The sequence below is a fragment of the Molothrus ater genome, chromosome 2 (genome assembly GCF_012460135.2).
Source record: "Molothrus ater isolate BHLD 08-10-18 breed brown headed cowbird chromosome 2, BPBGC_Mater_1.1, whole genome shotgun sequence".
NCBI classification, from domain to species: domain Eukaryota; kingdom Metazoa; phylum Chordata; class Aves; order Passeriformes; family Icteridae; genus Molothrus; species Molothrus ater.
This window is the reverse complement of record NC_050479.2, coordinates 95,009,698-95,027,018: the sequence shown is the minus strand read 5'-3', so window position 1 is coordinate 95,027,018 and position 17,321 is coordinate 95,009,698. Positions and strand designations below refer to the sequence as shown.

The 17,321-nt window shown below is 44.3% G+C and overlaps 1 protein-coding gene across 3 annotated transcripts in view; it reads right to left on the bottom strand.

The window, feature by feature from the left end:
- The window catches only part of NME7 (NME/NM23 family member 7), an 88,536-nt gene that overhangs the window by 528 nt on the left and 70,687 nt on the right, over positions 1-17,321 (bottom strand). For all 3 annotated transcript variants that reach the window (XM_036398223.2, XM_036398145.2, XM_036398065.1), the window contains one exon: positions 15,348-15,455. In XM_036398223.2, the coding sequence (XP_036254116.1) occupies positions 15,348-15,455 (108 nt within the window). The remainder of the gene's footprint in view (positions 1-15,347; positions 15,456-17,321) is intronic.

Below are 17,321 nucleotides of genomic sequence, written 5' to 3'. Positions count from 1 at the left end.
GTCCATCCTCAGTGCAGGTTAAAGCTTCCAGCAGCCAGAAGGGAGGCTGCATAGCGAAGCCACAAGAGTTTCAGGGCAGCCACTTGCTCTGTGTTACTGCTGGGCCAGTGGCCAGGGCTGAGGGCAGGCTCTGCCTGCTGGGGCTCCCAGAGATGACAAAATGTGGCAGCTGGCTTTGTGCAGGAGTCAGGCTCACTTTGTGCTGCATGACGCAGATTACCAGGGAAACTGTCTCCATGTAAAGTGACACAACAGGACTATCCTAGAGCAAGTGGCTTGATAAAAACTTCCTAAGTGGAACACACAATCCTGGAGAAGCAAGATGCTGAACTCTTTGCCATCTGCTAGAAGGAAAAGCGTGGTTATGGTATGCTGTGGTGGTTAGTGCACCCATTTAGCTGTTCCATGTTGTTCCCAAAGAGCAGGTGCCAGCAGAAATTGCACCTTTGCCTCTTTCTTTTGCTGCTGTATGTTTAGAGCAAGGATTTAAAAAGCTGTGATGAGAGCCCTAAAATACTCCCTAGTGGAAACCCCACCTGCAAAAAACTGCAGGAAAGCTGAACCCTTTTGGCTCCAAGCAATTGATAGGTTCCTACTGCTACCATTTTGGGTGGCCATGTTACTGCATGGCTCAAGGTTTGGTAGGATCAACTGCCCCTACAATTCAGTTCCTGGGTGAACAGTTTGTGACAATTAAAAAAAAAATCAGAACAACAACAAAAAGCCCCAAACCAACCAACAAACAAAAAAAATTTCCCAATTTTATTTGTATAAGACCCAACTCATGGTTAGGTGTTGTAGTGCACCAAATAGCTTATTTAGTTGGTGTTTTTACCCTGGTGATGGGAAAATTTTGCTGGGTATGTCAGGTGACATGGACCGTTTATTCCCCCTTTCTCATCACATGGGTTGTCCCCATACCCCCCCCTCCCTTAATGGCCTGTGCCATGGGTGGCCCCTCCCCTCGCCCTGCCCTAATGGCATCCCATTGCCCACAGTCCTTTTTTCCCCGCCCCCTTTCCCCTGGGTATAAAACCCACTGCAGGTAAGGGCCACACCCTCTTTGCTACCTGGGTGGTCGCTGCCACCAGAAGTGTGCTGTCTCAAGCTAATAAACTGGATACTCGTCTCCACGTGGCAAAGAGTGCTTCTTGTCTTTTATCTTCCGTCTATGCAATTCCGTGTGGGCTTTAGCCCTGAGCAAGCCGGATCTGGATTTATATTAGCCCAGAGAACCATGGATTTATTGCAGGTGGCACCCAACGTGATGATAAAATATGAGAAGCACTCTTTGCACGTGGAGACGAGAATCCAGTTTATTAGCTTGAGACAGCACACTTCTGGTGGCAGCGACTACCCAGGTAGCAAAGAGCCAGACCCACACCTGCCGTAGGGTTTTATGCCCCAGGTGATGGGGGAGGGAAAAGAGGACTGCGGCCAATGGGATAACATTGGGGAGGGGCAAGGGGAGGGACCACCCGTGGGACAGACCACCAGGGCATACAGAAACCAGGGGGTTATGTGAGGGAGAAACCATGTGGGGGGGAATATACCATCCATGTGACCCAATAACATTTTTTTTCAACACCCAGTGCAAACAACTAAATAACTATTTAGTGCAATACAACAGTTAGGTACTTTACTGACTTTTAATTCTCTATCTGAGTGCAAAGTCTAAGCATGGACTAGAGTCTGGCTTACTCCAGGGTTGGGACAACCACTGTGGAAAACTTAAAGGTGCTTGTGTTTGCTTCAGTGAGCAAATGTCCAAAAGGGCTCGTGTAACATACTCTTAGGAATTGCATATGAAATTAGGCAATTCACCCTAATGTTTTAACCAACATCCCCACCCCAATCACTTTCTCTTCCCACATCAGTGAAAACAGAATGGCTGCTCAGATCACTAATTAACCAGACAGGAAGGGCACTAGCTATCCTAGCTACATGCCCTGCAGCTGCCCACTGAAAAGTCCCACCTGCTTCCAGGCTTCAGGACAACTCTGCTACCAAAGGACCACACCCCCCATGCCCCAAAAAGGCATTAAGTGCACCTGGTCAGACACATCCCCTTCCCCCATTAGAAATCCTACGGTAATTTGTCAGACCTAGTGATACAGCACTAGAAGACTGCAGTATGGTAAAAAAAAATTCCCAAACTACCAAAGTCCAAGGAAACCTCATCCCACCCCAAGCAGGTGTAGACTCATAGCTGGGCACCCCACTCACCCAGTGGCACCAGTGCTTTGGATACACAACAGCCTTGACATCAAAACAACCTTTCATAAGTGGCACTGACACAGCCTCATCTGGGCTGGGACTGGTCAACAGCCCTGGGGGCAGAAGGACTACAGGCAGGGCAAGGGCCTCAAGGTGTGACATCTCACCAACTCCATGGTTTAATCCTAATTAAACCATGCCTTCAAGATTCCTTATTTTAATCTGTGCTCTATCCACTCTCCTCAGGAAGGCATCGCTTTCCTTACTGCATAATAGGACATTACATTTTAAATTGCCAGTCTGAACATGCTGTTCTTTCTGCCAGATTGACTCAGCATAGTTAAGTATAATTGTAGCCATTAAAGTGAATTTATCTCCCTTCTTGTTATATGGGACACCTGCATTTAATAAGAGAGACACACAAAAGCACTAGTAAAATAAAAAGCAGAGAGAGAGACATGTACATATATTTAAGAACACAAGCCTTTAAGGCTGTGTCTGCACAAACACTTGCACTAGCACACACCACCTATCAATTTTACAGCTCTAAGCACTGGCACTTCTGGACTTGTGTTCCCAGCTTGGCCAAGGGCAGGTGTCCAGCACAGGCCAGGCACAACCCTCGGCATGGGTGGGGAGCTGTGCCAAGAGCAAAGAAAATGGCCAAGTGCAGTGGAATCTGCTTCTTCCTAGGTAATTACTCCATGTCCATCCTCAGCCTGGGGTGCTGATTAAACTGCTGCCACCACAGGCCTGTTTCCCTGCCATGGAGCAGGTTTAATAGAGCTGAGTCAACTCCCCCCAACCTGGGCTGCCTCAGCTGGAGCTGCATGGTCGCCCCTGGGATTTAAGTACTGATCCACCCCTGCAGCACAGGTGACAGGTGAATGCTGGCCTTGCCCAATGCCTGCTCACTTGACACTAGCAACAAAAGGATTTGTACTTTTTTAGTCTCCAAAGGCCCCTTGATTTTGTGCAACCAATTTTCCCAGGCTGGACTGCACATCCTCAGTTTACTTAAAACCTGTGCAAAACCTCTTCCTCCTCAATTAGCTTTTAGTGGATTGTTCAAGACCCACACAGACTGTATTGGCAAGGCTCAGACATCAGAACAAGCAATACATTTCATATACTGTGCAAAACCAGGTGCTTGTATGTTCTCTTTAAGTATAATTATCTTTATATGGGTCAGCTGCCACCCAGCTCCCAGTAAAACCAGTTAAGAGCTGGCAGATCTGTGGTATGCAGAAAGGATCCTTCTAAGAACCTCACCCTAGGGAGCACAGCAGTGGATAAGAACTGGGTAAGAGCTGGATAAGAACCACCAGAACTTATTCATCCATCCCATGACCACAGGTCAATCAAGACTTCAGAAGAACCAAGATTTCAGCACTACCAAGAGATGTGGGATGCCCCCATCCTATGAGGCCCCAGATGAAGACACCTTGAAGAACCCCCATTCTAAAAGCACTAGGTCCTTTTCCAAGGGGATCCAAGGGGACTTGGTGATAACTTGCATCAAGCATCCAGATGGGGGTTAGATACTCCAAAATACCCTGTATTTTAGGAAATATAGTTCTTCCCTTTCCCAAGGTTTGAGCATAGTCCAAACCACAGAAAGGAGAGCTGTGCCAGTACAAAACATGTGAACAAGTCTCACATTTGACCAAGTTCCAGGTCAGCCTCTCTGAGCCAAGCACACCTCTGATGTCTACAGGATGCAAGGGTGACAGAGCACAAATCCACACCAGGAGCTTATCTGAAACCAACCAACACATTTCACAGATGACACCCAAATGCCTTTCCAATGATGCTAACATTCAGGTGTGCTCACTGCTTCCCAGGGGTGAGACAGGATCTAATTTAACATCAATACTCCCCTTGCAGATCCCAGGAACCACCTATCTGCTTTGCAGCATGCAGCTATGCCCTCTCTAGCTCCTGTTCAGGGACAAGTAGCAATAATGCTCAGGAAGTAACAACGGGTGAATAACCATGACCTTCTGGCTCTGACCCCATAAACTGCTTCACTGAGGAGGAGCTGAGAGCTGCTTCAGTTCCATGAAGTTTTGCTTCAGTCACACTCACTCCCAGCAAAACTCACGTTAATGAAGTTGGCGGCTCTCTCTGAGCACTTCCACACGTTACCACAATGTTTCAGGAGCTAATACAGCATGCAATAACAAAATCCAGTCAAATGCCCTGGCTGAGCACAAGCAAGTATCATCTGAACAATGTGTGCCCTAAGAGCACGGAAAGGCCAGGCAAAATTATAAAGGGGGAAGCAAATCAAGTGAGACAGCCAGTTTTCCAAGGGAGAGCAAAACATCTTGGTATTAACACAGGGCCCTGCACAGGCACAAAGTGTGCTGAATATTCCAAGTGTAAGAATTACAGGCACTTAAAATTTAACTCTCTTTCTGTCCAGAAAACAATGCAAACAGCAGTGCTGATGAGAGGTGCCTGCTGAGCAGCTTTGGAGTTAGAGCTTTTGTCTACAGGCCAGACCCAGGCACACCTTGGGCTGTAGCAGCACTCCGCACAGGTAGAACTGCAGCCTCAAAGAAATCCCAGCACGGAAATAGTACCTCAACTCTCATTCCCCTTGTTCCTCTGGGCTGGCAGTTTTTGGTAAGAGAGCCTGTTAGTCTCCTTCATGGCAGAAACCAGGAGGCTGACAAGGTGACACACTATCAAGAAAAGGGCTGAGTTCACAGATTCACTTCTCATCCATCACCAGAAAGGTGAAAGTAATTTTCAGTCCTTCCTCATCTCTGCAGAACCAAAACCGGCAGCTGGGAGATGGAAGCCTTTTCCATCCCTGTATCCATTTAGAGGCTGTCAGGAATTTTGGTGCCTTCCACACAGCCCTCTCCCCAAAACCACTAAAACACTCTATCTCCTTGGTCAGGCACATGATCCAGAGTCTTTGCTGACCCAAAGTTTCAGCATTGGTACACTTTCCCTAAATATTAAGGTCTGATAAATTTGTACATGTTAGCTCAGTTTGAGGTCACAAGTAGGAAACAAAAAGCTTTTTTTGCCCATTAACGTTGGTTTGTACATCTGCATGAGCTCACCAATGCTGTTAAGAAGTACACTTGCTAACACCTGACACCTATACCACACTTCAGCTACAGTTCACTCAGCTGATTCACATGACTAAATCATTAGATTAACACATGGAAACCCCCATGGATTCATACCATCCTTTCAGCCACAAGCACTCCAGAAAGAAGACTGGTTGTCAAGAAGATAGTCTACTTATTTACTGTATTGTATGTGTTCTGTGTATTTTCCCCCACAAATCTGAAGAGGATTTAGTTTGTTAAAAAAAAAGCCTCTCTCCCAAGTATCACACAATGTAAGAAATAAAGCCAATCAGGCAGCCCAAGACAGAACAATTTGTACACATGCACTTCAAATATCCACAATAATTTCTTAAGTAGAGCTGGGATAAAAACCCCTATGCACCAAAAAAACCAATCTTGCAATGGAAGGTTTTATTACATAAACACTACAGTGTTTATTACATAAACACTACACTATGTTGTGTGCTGTTAACATTGTCACCTCAAAAATTGTGTAGGGGTTATGTTCAACTCTGAAAATACAGTGGAAGAGAAGGGCAAGGGAAGCTATTTGGAAATTAGCAATTTCCAAATAGCTAATAACAATAAAATAAAAGATTAGAAAAATGTGAATTCCAAACAGGATGGAAATGAGAGGACAAGACAGTAGTTCATTATATCACAATCACAAATACCAAGAAAGTGAGTTTTATGCTATTTACTCTAAGAAAAATAGGTGAACTCCAAAACTACTTTAGAACAAAAAGATGTTGTTTTTAAATCATGTGTAACTACTGTGCTGACTCAGCTCACTGACTTCTGAAGCATAGATACCTGGAGACTTAACAAGAAGGTACAAGTTCATTGAATCTCCTCAGTCCCCATCATAAACCAACTGCTCTGTAGCTGGAGCTGAACATATTAGTTCAGAACTCTCCCACCTGGAGTTCTACTTCTTATCTAGTAACATCTTTGGTCACCATCAGAACACACCAATGGCTTGGTAAAGCCACTGGAACGAAATAAAGTGTAAGATCCCATCTCCCATCAGAAGTGACAAACTCCAACATGACAGCAAGTACTGCTTTCCTGAGGATCCCAAGCAGCTCATTGAGTGATCAAGATCACTGCCTCTGCACTTCACGCTTACCTTGCTCCCTGCCTCACAGTCAGGAGTTGCTGTGGAGGTCTTGTAGGATGCCCTTGAAGCAGCAAGCTAAGGTGAGGCAAGACACCATAAGTGCACCACAGGTGTCAGTGCAAACACATCCCAGGCTCTGGATAAAAACACTGGGAAGGGCCCTGCTGCTCATAGATATCTGCAGTGTCTAAGTAAAGCCAGGCTTGCATGTGTTTGTACAAGCCAGAGGCATTGCCAATGCTGAGCAGTCTCTCTAGCCTGCTCACAAAGCACTGACAGTCATGGTCCTCACGAGCTACCAGGTTATGGCCAAGACAGGAGGAAGTGATCGCACAGAGACAAGAACATGTCTTCCAACCACATCATAGATTCAAGTGAGGATGGAAGCAGCAAAGAAGCAAAAAAGTAGAAGGCACCCATCCTTTAAAGTCCTTCCTGAGCAACCGTGATGTTCAACAGATTATTACTTGTGCACGAGACCCAATAGGGTACACATGGTATGAGTGCTGAAATTATGAAGATGAGACAGCAACAAAATATCCTGAAAGAAATTACCAATGGAAGGCACCACCAGCAGGGGCCTTGCATGCACCACCACAAGCCCCTAGCCCCTACTCAGATTGTGCCTCAGTGTGCTGACAGGAAACGTACCATCCCACCAAACTAATGGCATAAATTCCCCAAGCACAGTGCTCAAAGTACCTTCTGAGAGATGTCACTGAACCTAGAAAGCTCCATTTCCCTGTGGAATAGGTCAGTATTAAAAGGCCAAGAGTTTGTTTCAAGTCTCATCAGCTTTCAGTGATTTCAACACTGCCACTGAGTGCTGAACCATGTAGTGCCATGGCAGGACACCTCAGAGATTTAGTTACTATTCAATGGCTGGACTAAGGCAGCTACCTGAGGAAGCCCACAGTTCCAGTTTGTGGCCGGATAGTCTTGGCACACTGTGTCTCCCCATCAGAACAGCAGTAACTGGCACCAATCTAGAAGGAAACTTGCCCACTTACCAATTCTGAATACTTCAGAGAGAATTAACTTGTCTGGTATTATGCCTCTTGCTCAGAGACTTGCTGACATATGTCAGTGTATCTCAGGAATAGTCGTAGATGTATCATTCCTGCCTATGTGCCAGTGCACTTAAAGACAAAGAGGAAGAATGCAGCTCTTACTGAAACCAGAAGATGCTGGGTGACTTCAAGGAGCCCTAGACTACAGCTAACATCCTTTCAGGTGACCACTGCCATCCTGTTTTGTGTTTGCACAGCTGCTAGCACAGGATCAACACAGGGTCTAAGGCCAGCGCTACGACAGCACAAAACCAGTAGTGGCATGAGACTATGCTTTGAATCATTAGCTATTATTAATTACAAAAGAAGAATTAGTTTCTAGAGCTTGACTAACTCTAGTGTCAATATATGCCATGGTATTAGCATCTATGACAGACAGGAAACCTTTTTCACAGTTTTCTATCCATATTAACATGTTTGGCTTTGAGTTTTTCCTCCCATGTTCCATATGTATTTCAACACATGTATGAAAATAGCTGACTTAAATTCTCCTCTTAATTACTGTTGGTTGATGGTAGTCAGTGAAGGAAGCTGCAGTGAGATGACAAGGGGTAAACCCTACACAGGAAGCACCAGCAGAGATAATAATTTGTCTATTTGATCTCTGAGAGAGAGGTGGGAGGTGCAATGCTGAGGTCAATAACAGGAAACCACATAAAAATTTATGGGCATCTCAGAGCATATTTGTTATAGAACAACAGTGTTTCTCTTACCCCCCAAATAAGGTGCAGGGCCCCTTGCTCCAGAAATGAAGGATATTCTGAGCTTCTATGTGGCTGTACAACTACAGCATGCCCTTACTGCTCTTGCTGTATAAGCTGCTCCCCTGAGCTTTTTTGTCCTCTTTGCTGTAGTTTGCCCATGGTGCAGCTGAGTTGCTCTGCTTCAGCTCAAGGAAAAGGAGAAATGGAAAAAGGACCTGGGCTTTTTGGTTAAAAAATGAGAACATGCTGAGGGAAAGAAAGAAGGCAGCAGTCTCAAAGACACAAACTGGGCCTCAGATGAGTTATCAAGAAGTGTCACGCCTTCCCTCCACCTTGACCTCCCCTCCACAAAATTACTTTGCTCAGCACAACACAAACATGTGCGAAAAGCCAAGCCCTGTTCATCACATAGATTACCTTCAGGATCAGGTGAAACTTAAAGAGCTTTGGCAGCTGCTTGGTTCACACTCATTAACTTCTTCTCTCTGGCACTTACAGACTTGGCAGAGCAAGGCGTAACTGGACCTCGGATTTTACCCAGAAGTGGAAGCACAAGAGGTGAACTATTTCACAACTCTGTTTAAACAAGTTCCTGGTTTAGGTTGCCTGTCTAGCCCACAAGTATAATAATTATACAACCTATGCTCAAAATGAGGCTGCACGTGACCTAATAACACAATAATCTTTAAAAGAGAAATCACCAACATCTCCAATATCTATCCATCTATTAATGTTATTTTTAATTCTTCATTTCCTTCAGATAGGCCTAGGCAAAAGGATCACTTAATTCTCTGTACAAGTATATATAAAGCACCAGGAAACATCGTGAGACAACATTCCAGTGCTGGCTAACATGTTCTGGTATGCAAAACCACCACCAAGTAAGATTAAGTTTTCTTACACTCCAGATTCTTTCCAACCTGTTCCTACAGCTGTTAGATAAAAGATCTCAGAAAGTTTAAATGGAAAAGTACTTGAATCATAACAACCATTATCTGACAGACCTCTCTAGAAATCATCTTGTACCAGGAGAGACTGAAATTTCCAACTGACAGACAAAAATAGCTACTGCTTGGATGAAAACTTGGGAGAAAAAACTGCGAAAGCCAACCTCACTCAAACCACTCAATTTTTATTACTTTTCACTGGAAACAGTGAAAAGCATTTTACCCTGGATTATGCAGCTCAGTGTGGGCCTCTAATAAAAGACTTCATTGCAAAATTGCCCTATGACTGAGTGAAACAATGGCTTCTTTATTAAAATATTTTAAAGACTCCTGAGGGAAATGCAGAGGGCTGAAATGCCCTCAGTGAAAGGTTCATTGCCATGCTATGCACTTCTGCTGTGTAATGTTTTACAAGCTGGGCTGCTCTGTGAATGAGGAGAGTTAGTTGTCGGCTGGCAGAGGCAGCTTGCATAATACCAGACAAGTTAATCTGTAACAAGCAATGGAGGAGACCTTTGTTCCAAGTGTGACACACACAAATTCCATTGATGCTTCTGAGAGTTACTCATTGACATGCTTTATTAAATTGCTTGGACTATACCTCGATGCAACAAAAAGGACTAGTTTAACAGAGCTACATCCTTCTGATGTCTTCCATCCTAAAATGTTGCACTTTAACCTCAGCCCACGGATCAGCTCATTAGTGGTACAGAAGCATTTCCATGGTGGATGATAGTGAGCACCTTGCATCACACTTCCATTTCCAGACAATGGCAGTGGGCAGCCAAGGAGGCAACACACAGGAAAGGGCAAGGTGGCAGCCAGCAGAGTGCTTCAGTAACAGGAAGTGGTTATGGAAACATGCGTTGCATTCCCCCCTCCAAAGCAACTGCTCCTCTGTCCACCCTGAACAGCTTCCTAAAATACCACCCTGCCCTCAGCCCTCCTGAAAAAATGGAAAGGGAAAGGAAAAATAAGACATGCTTCTCCTGGCATGATCTGGAATGCCAGACCAAGGACAGCTGGCCTCTAGCAGGTGGAATACACACTGCACCAAAAGCTTAGGACCAGTACAGCTCTTAACACTCAGCAGAGCATTCAGCTTATACCAAGTCTCCAAGTCTGAGGAAAACTATCACAGTTTTCATTGTCCACAGCACCAGCCTGGACAAAACACTTCTTTCTGCTGAACTGGACCATCCTGTCACTGCTCGCTGTACAACATCACCTCACATCTCCCCAAGGCTGGATCCAGGCGGCTGAACTTCCAGTGCCAGAGCTGTGGGAGTCTCTGTCCTGCAGATCACTGTAGCTGATCTGTCCCTGGGTGATATTACTTGTTTGCTTTAATGCCCTAGGAGCAGTAAGCCAGTCTCACTGGTGCAAGGCTGAGCAAAGGAACAAAGAGCCTCCAGCAGTTTGTTGTACATTCAGCCAGTCCCCAGCACTACACTTGAACACCACTGTACAGCTGAAATTCAAAGAAGTGATAGGGAAAAAAACAACCGTCATGACAGCTCTCTCGGGAGATAGATGAAACCCACTCTTTGATAACAGCAAAGTCATCCCCCTTTGATAGGTTATTTTCATGTCTGTGAGTGCCACAAATAGCTCTGAGGCAAGGGAAAAGGCCAGAAAACGATACTCGAGCAGGTCCTCGCTCCTGCCTGTCTGGAGAGCTGCCCGTGACGCTGAAAACTGACACGGTGCCGATGCCCAAGGAGGAGCCTGACGCACCCGGCGGCCATGCGGTGGTACACGCAGCGCCAGCTGAGAGCGCCCGTGGGGACACAAGATTGGGAAGGCAGCTGGCACATCCCCCACTCCCATGAAAAGTGGCTTGAGAGGTCACCCCCCTCTGCAGTTCCACTCGTAGCCTAGCAGGCACACAAAGGCACGGGTAAGCACACACCCGCAGCAATTGTCACGATATTGAACAAGGATTAGTCACCTAATAACAGCATCACCCTCGGCAACAGGGAAAAGGCTGTTTCACGCAGAACTCAATTTTATCTGTCTCACAGCAAATCCTTTCTCATGCATGTCTCACTGAGGGCAGCATCTTCTCCTGTGTCTAAGTACACACAAACACATGTATGACTATTAAGGAATTGGTAACTATGCAAAGAAACTTCGTGAGACTGATTGATTGCCCCAACACCGTGGCACAGGAACACAAAGCCAGCCTGGGTGGCTCAGCAGGCTGCACTGCAATGGAGAGACCTTTTAGGTCACTCCAGATGTGTGCATTCTGTATCCCCAGAGTGATTTTCTGCATTGCAAATGCCCTTATGGAACTGCTCACACACACAAAAAACCAAAATCAAAAAGCTTGAACTGCACAGTATGAGCAACAAGTTACAGGCAGAGTGTCCCAAACCCCAGAAATTCTGGTTTTGTTATAACTGCAGTTCTGGGCTACCAGTTTTTTAATTACGTGGTTTCCTGCATAATCTGAAAGGTACTGAGCCACTTGAGACCCAGGGAAGTGAGGTGTGCGTACAGCACCACCTCCTGTGGGAAATTTTACTCACTGTAGTTTCAGTGATGTGAATAAGGCCTTTATGATTGATTTTTAATTTGCCTTCACTTCTTTAAAGAGGGACACAAACTGTGAAGTCTGGTAGCTGCAATACGTGTATCACTACTTTGATTAAGAACTATTCCAGGAATGATCAATTTTAAGGAAACTTCTTTTGTCTAGAGAATGATGATTCATCAGATCCAACAGTTTGCCAGCTTCTATTTCATCAAGATATTTATCAGAAACGTTCCTCAGGTCAAAGACGGTGAGTTGAGAAACAGAATCATCTTTCATCACATGTAGATGACACATCCCTAGTCTGTGAAACAGAGCAGTTCCTTGGCATATAAAATATGCATGTTCCAGTCCTGGCCCTACCTGACTCACAAGGAACATGAAAGCAGGTGAGTACTGTAATTGCTTTCCCCAAATAGTACCTGCTTTATACAAAACAGGTAAAAAACCTGACGAGAGGTAGAGCTGTACCTGCTTTGGATGTGGGAAACAAATGCAACTGCCTGCTCTGAATGAACGTACAACACAACAATCAGCTGCTGGTTGAACCTTCAGTAATGAAACTGCATCATCTCACAAATACTCCACTGCTATCAGTCTCCCTTCTCTACTCTTCCTCCTTTTTTTCCTCTTCTCATTAAAATGAGAAACTGATGACAAGGCTGAGAAAACAGACTGTTCTGAGCTATTTGTGTCTTCTCATTGTCACTTGTAAAAATATATTTTGTACTGATAAGAGGACACACAAGTCTATGAAGTAAATAAGTAAGTGCCTGACCTAGTAAGTCAAACAACTCATCTAAGAGATAAGGGCAATATTCACATTCCTGTATCACTAAGCTAGGAATAAAAAAGAGCACTTAAAGTTCTGCAAATGAAAATACACTGATTTTACTACTGTGACCAGCTACATTTAAGATTCAACTGCATCTCCCCTCCTTTCTCGAGCAAAAGTGAGTTATTCATTAATTCTGATATTCTTTAGTCACTGCCTAAAATGTGAAGTCGTTTGTAGAACAAAGACAGGAGTTAAGGGTCGTACCGGTGGGAGCAAGTGCTCATATTTGCTTTTGAGGCTGGTTTGTTTGTTTGAGGGGGTTTTAAGATGAAAAGTGAACTTTCCTTTTTTCAGATCCATGGAAAGGAGTTCTAAGAGAAAAACACTGAAAAATTGCTGTACTACATGATTAAAGTATAGTGTTCTAAACTAGGTGCACAAGCTGACTCTTATTTAGTTAATTACTCCTTGTTGTTCCCAAGACAGTGTTCTGTCTCCTTTCACCAAGTACTCCTTAGTCATGATTTTTGGGAGAAAGGTTACAACCTTGCCCTTCCCAGTGACAGTCAATTAAGTGTAAAACACCAAAGCCACCTAGATTTTGGCTATTAACTTCAGGAAGCATTTTATCTAATTCTCAATTACCTAGCTCATCTCCTCTAAGAAGTCTCCGTTTGTGGACAATGAGACAGCAGTTGCTATTGCAAATTCTTCAAATTTCAGCTAGATCTGAAACTGGGTGATGAAAACTGAAGAGAAAGGTGGAGGAATCTTAAGATAAACAGTGTCTTGCACTAAAGGTACCAAAGTTCCCAAGAAGGCACCAGTGTGTACCCTTCTACAAGGGAACATGCTTCTGTTGTGCTTCCATAAACACTATGCATTTTAAGGCCCATCACAGAATACTTGGTCAACCAGGGATCTCCCCTTTCCATGTCCATTTGGTTCTGGAAGTTCAAAAGTCACAAAACCAATTAAGACACAAACCAACCTATTCAGCTTTCCATACACAGTGTCAAGAGCAGCAGTCCCTCCATATTTCCTCCAGGATGCACTGCAGGCCCTGCACACACCCTGTGTGCACACAGGACATGCAGCCACAGCAGGAGTCAGGACTGTGGCAGGGACGTCTAATAAGCTGCTTCAGCATTAACAGTGTAAATACTCCTCACACCCACCAACAGACGCAGCCAAGGCTTCCTTTGTACAAACTCACTGTTCTCAATTCAAAACATTCACTGCTTTATTTACTCACTAAACAACATATAGTGACGTCCTTTACAAATGCAGGCTTAACCTGGGCTGTTATAGAAGAAACTACAGATTGATGAACAGCAATATTCTGCACACAATTATGCCTATGGTAAAAAACTATCTTAGATTCCTTTCCCAAAAAAATACAATCAATAAGCTACTGTTAAAATGATCAGACTGCACCAGGAACTGCAAGGTGTGTAGTCAGAGTAATACCAGATCAACAACTTTGGTTATGACTGAGCTGCAGGATTTGAAAGACAAACACATGTAATGGAGACCCTTGAGAAAGAATGCCAGGCTCAGTTTTTGTTTTGGAGAAGCAACTCTTGCCTCACTTATAGTGGCTCTGAACACAATTTAAACAACCAGCAAAACCTGCTTTGCACCAATGTAAAGGCAACAGACAATGGAAAATTCTGATGGAGTACTAAAATGTTCTTTGAGTGTTGGCTTGTTTAATTTTTCCCTTACAGGCGGTTCTTTTGTTCTGCTGCCACTGGAAAGCCATGGATGAGGAACTTCAGGCATGTGGTGAAAAAATACCTGTTTGCTTGTATAAACCCTAATGGAAAAACTCAAAATTGTTAACTTTTAATGATATCTTGAAAATGGTAAAAAAGCTGCAACTTTGTTTATACTGGTTGCCATCCTCAGTGTTGAATTTCACTAGTCTGTGCCTTAAACTAGATGGGATTTCCTAGCAAAAGCACTTTAACCCACAGGTTATTTCATGGAGGAAGATGAAGTTCGATCTTCCTCACTCCCCCATGAAACCACCATTTTGGCAATGTAAAATTATCTAAGTAGGACAGCACTTGCTGCTCAATGGTTCTGCTGTACCTGACAGCAAAGCACTCACAAATACATACAGGCAGCAAAAAATAAGCTGTGCATGCACTTGAAAAGCATCTCCATTGACACAGAGATCCATCCAAGATTACACACCATTTCAACCCCCTGCCACGGACCTTAGTTTTGAGGCACAGAATTAAGTGAATGAGCTTGTTCTGGTTTTCATAATGAGTACTTCTGTCTTTACAAAGTCCTGCAATTTATCATTTTCTCATTTTATTGGACTTTAAATTTTGGCATATAAAGCCAAAATCAGATAATAATTAGTAAGTTAATATAGAAACAGGAAATATTAACTGATGTACGTAAGTATGACTGTCTACAAATAAACCTAGGCCCTATCTGGAGGATTTGAATCCCTACTGCCTGTAATATTCCAAGCTCCACACAAGTTCACTGTAGACACAATTTAGTTCAGGAGTCAGGGTGGTCACCCAAGAAAGGGCTAAGAAAGTATCGCTGCAGAAGCAGTGTGAGGTACTGATGTTCAGACCCAAGGACACATTCAGACAAAGAGAAGACTCTTGAGTTTCATTCCATTGAATACTTCATTGTACTGTATTAATTCAAGAAAACTGCATGGATGAATTTTTTTACAGTATCAGAATTAACTGAGTCAAACACCCTTAACAAACTTTCTCTTTTTGTGTCTAGTCTGGTCTAGAACACAGCTACTCCACAAAGAAAACACTTACTAGCTTAAAAGAGTGTCAAGAGAAGCATTTCACTTTACAACTTCCTGTGAGAACATGTTTGCCTAGCAAGCCTTACCTCTAAAAGTCCATCTTCAGGCAGGTCTGTGCAGTGAACAGCATTCTGAATCTTGTCCTTCCCAAAAACAGCACGCAGAGTTCCAGGTCGGAGGTGACGGGCTAATACCTATTGAACACAAACAAACCAGAAGACCTTTGTGAACCACACTGTTCATTTGTATCATGGATGCAAGATAACCTTATAAAGTAAAATATTATTATGCTATTAAAATATGAGTAGTATATTAAAATATGTGTAGTACACTGTACACTAGATTGAAAGCAGCCTTCAGGAGAAGGACCTGGGGGTGTTGGTGGACAAGAAGGTTAACACGACCCAGCAACATGCCAATCGTATCCTAGGCTGCATCAAAAGCAGCATGGCCAGCAGGGTGAGGGAGGGGATTCTCCGCCCCGCACCACTCTGGTGAGACCCCACCTGGCATTCTGCATCCAGCTCTGGGGCCCCCAACGTAAGAAGATCGTGGACCTGTTGGAGTGAGTCCAGAGGAAGGCCATGAATGAAGCACCTTTCCTGTGATGACAGGCTGAGAGAGCTGAGGTTGTTCAACCCGGGAAGTTTCCAAGAGAACCTCAGAGCAGCCTTCTGGTACCTAAAGGAGGCTATAGCAAAGCTGGAGAGTGACCTTACCAGGACAGGCAATGATAGGGCAAAGGTGAATGGCTTTAAACTGAAAGAGAGCAGGTTTAGAAAAATACTACAAAGAAATTCTTCACTTCGAGAGTGGCGAGACACTGAGATGAGTTGTATAGAGAAGCTGTGGATGCCCCATCCTTGGAGCTGTTCGAGGACAGGTTAAATGGGGCTCTGTGTAACCTGGTCTAGCGGAAGGTGTCTCTGGCTATGGCAAGAGGGTTTGGAACTATTCGATCCTGAAGATCCCTTCCAACCCAAACCATTCTATGATTCTATAAAAAGAGAAATTCCAATCTGTACTACACACATAGACAGCTGCTGAAAAAAACACAACCATGGCTAGGAATACCTGCTTGAAATTGGGCCAATCAAGCCATGTTGGGTCACATACAGGACCCTTCTCATTGCAGAAACACCTTACTGGTACTTGCACTAACACAGTTAGCTCATGTTAAGACCTTTGCAGCTCTCAAGCACTGGATGTGCTGTCTGTAAGCAGACACAAATGTGCTGTCTTGCAGATTGCTTTCCTTAGCACGGAGCTACTTGCTTCAGAATATGACATTTGTGAAGTCCAGCTGCTGAATCTCCTCTCAGTCTCCTTTGACACTGTGACTAGTGTCAACATCTGATCCCCTCTAAGGACCAGTCCAGAATCTATATCTTTCTTTGTTCTTTGAAATTAACATTTCAATCCTCTTCTTCATTTACAATGCCAAATACCTCTTAGGCCTCTCAGAGGCCTTTTTACTACAGCAGATACTCAGGTCCTGAGAAAACATTCTCCCCTACATTTTAACTGTGGTATTTCCCTCATACCCCGGACGACTGCCTTCATTGGCTCTCCCCTCCACCATACTCTTTCTTTCAAGCCACAATGAAGTCCTGCTGTACTTCTCTGCACTATCACCTTGCACTGCTGTCTTTTAACCCCTTTCCTATGCCACCCACACCCTCGGCCCCTCTTCCCAACACCCTGGAGGCTCTTCTCCAAGATCTATCTCACGCACAGTGAAATTAATCCAGTTTTCCCTCCTTAAAACCCTTTGGATGTTCTCCCACAAGTGCCTGTGAGGGGACGGGTGGATGACAAGCTCACACTACAGTTACTGAATAAAGAACTCTTTCCTTGCCAACAAAGCCTTCATCAGGCTCTTTCTGAATAGGCACTGGGTACATTAGGGTGCAATCACTTTGGAAGTGGCCAGTGCAGTTTCACTGTGCCACTCCCAGGTGTTTGTTTCAGTGTCACAGCTGAAGGTTACTGTTCCCACAAAGGAGTCATCAAACTGGATCGTACAAGCATGTTCTAACTCTCAGTGTCAAATGGGTTCG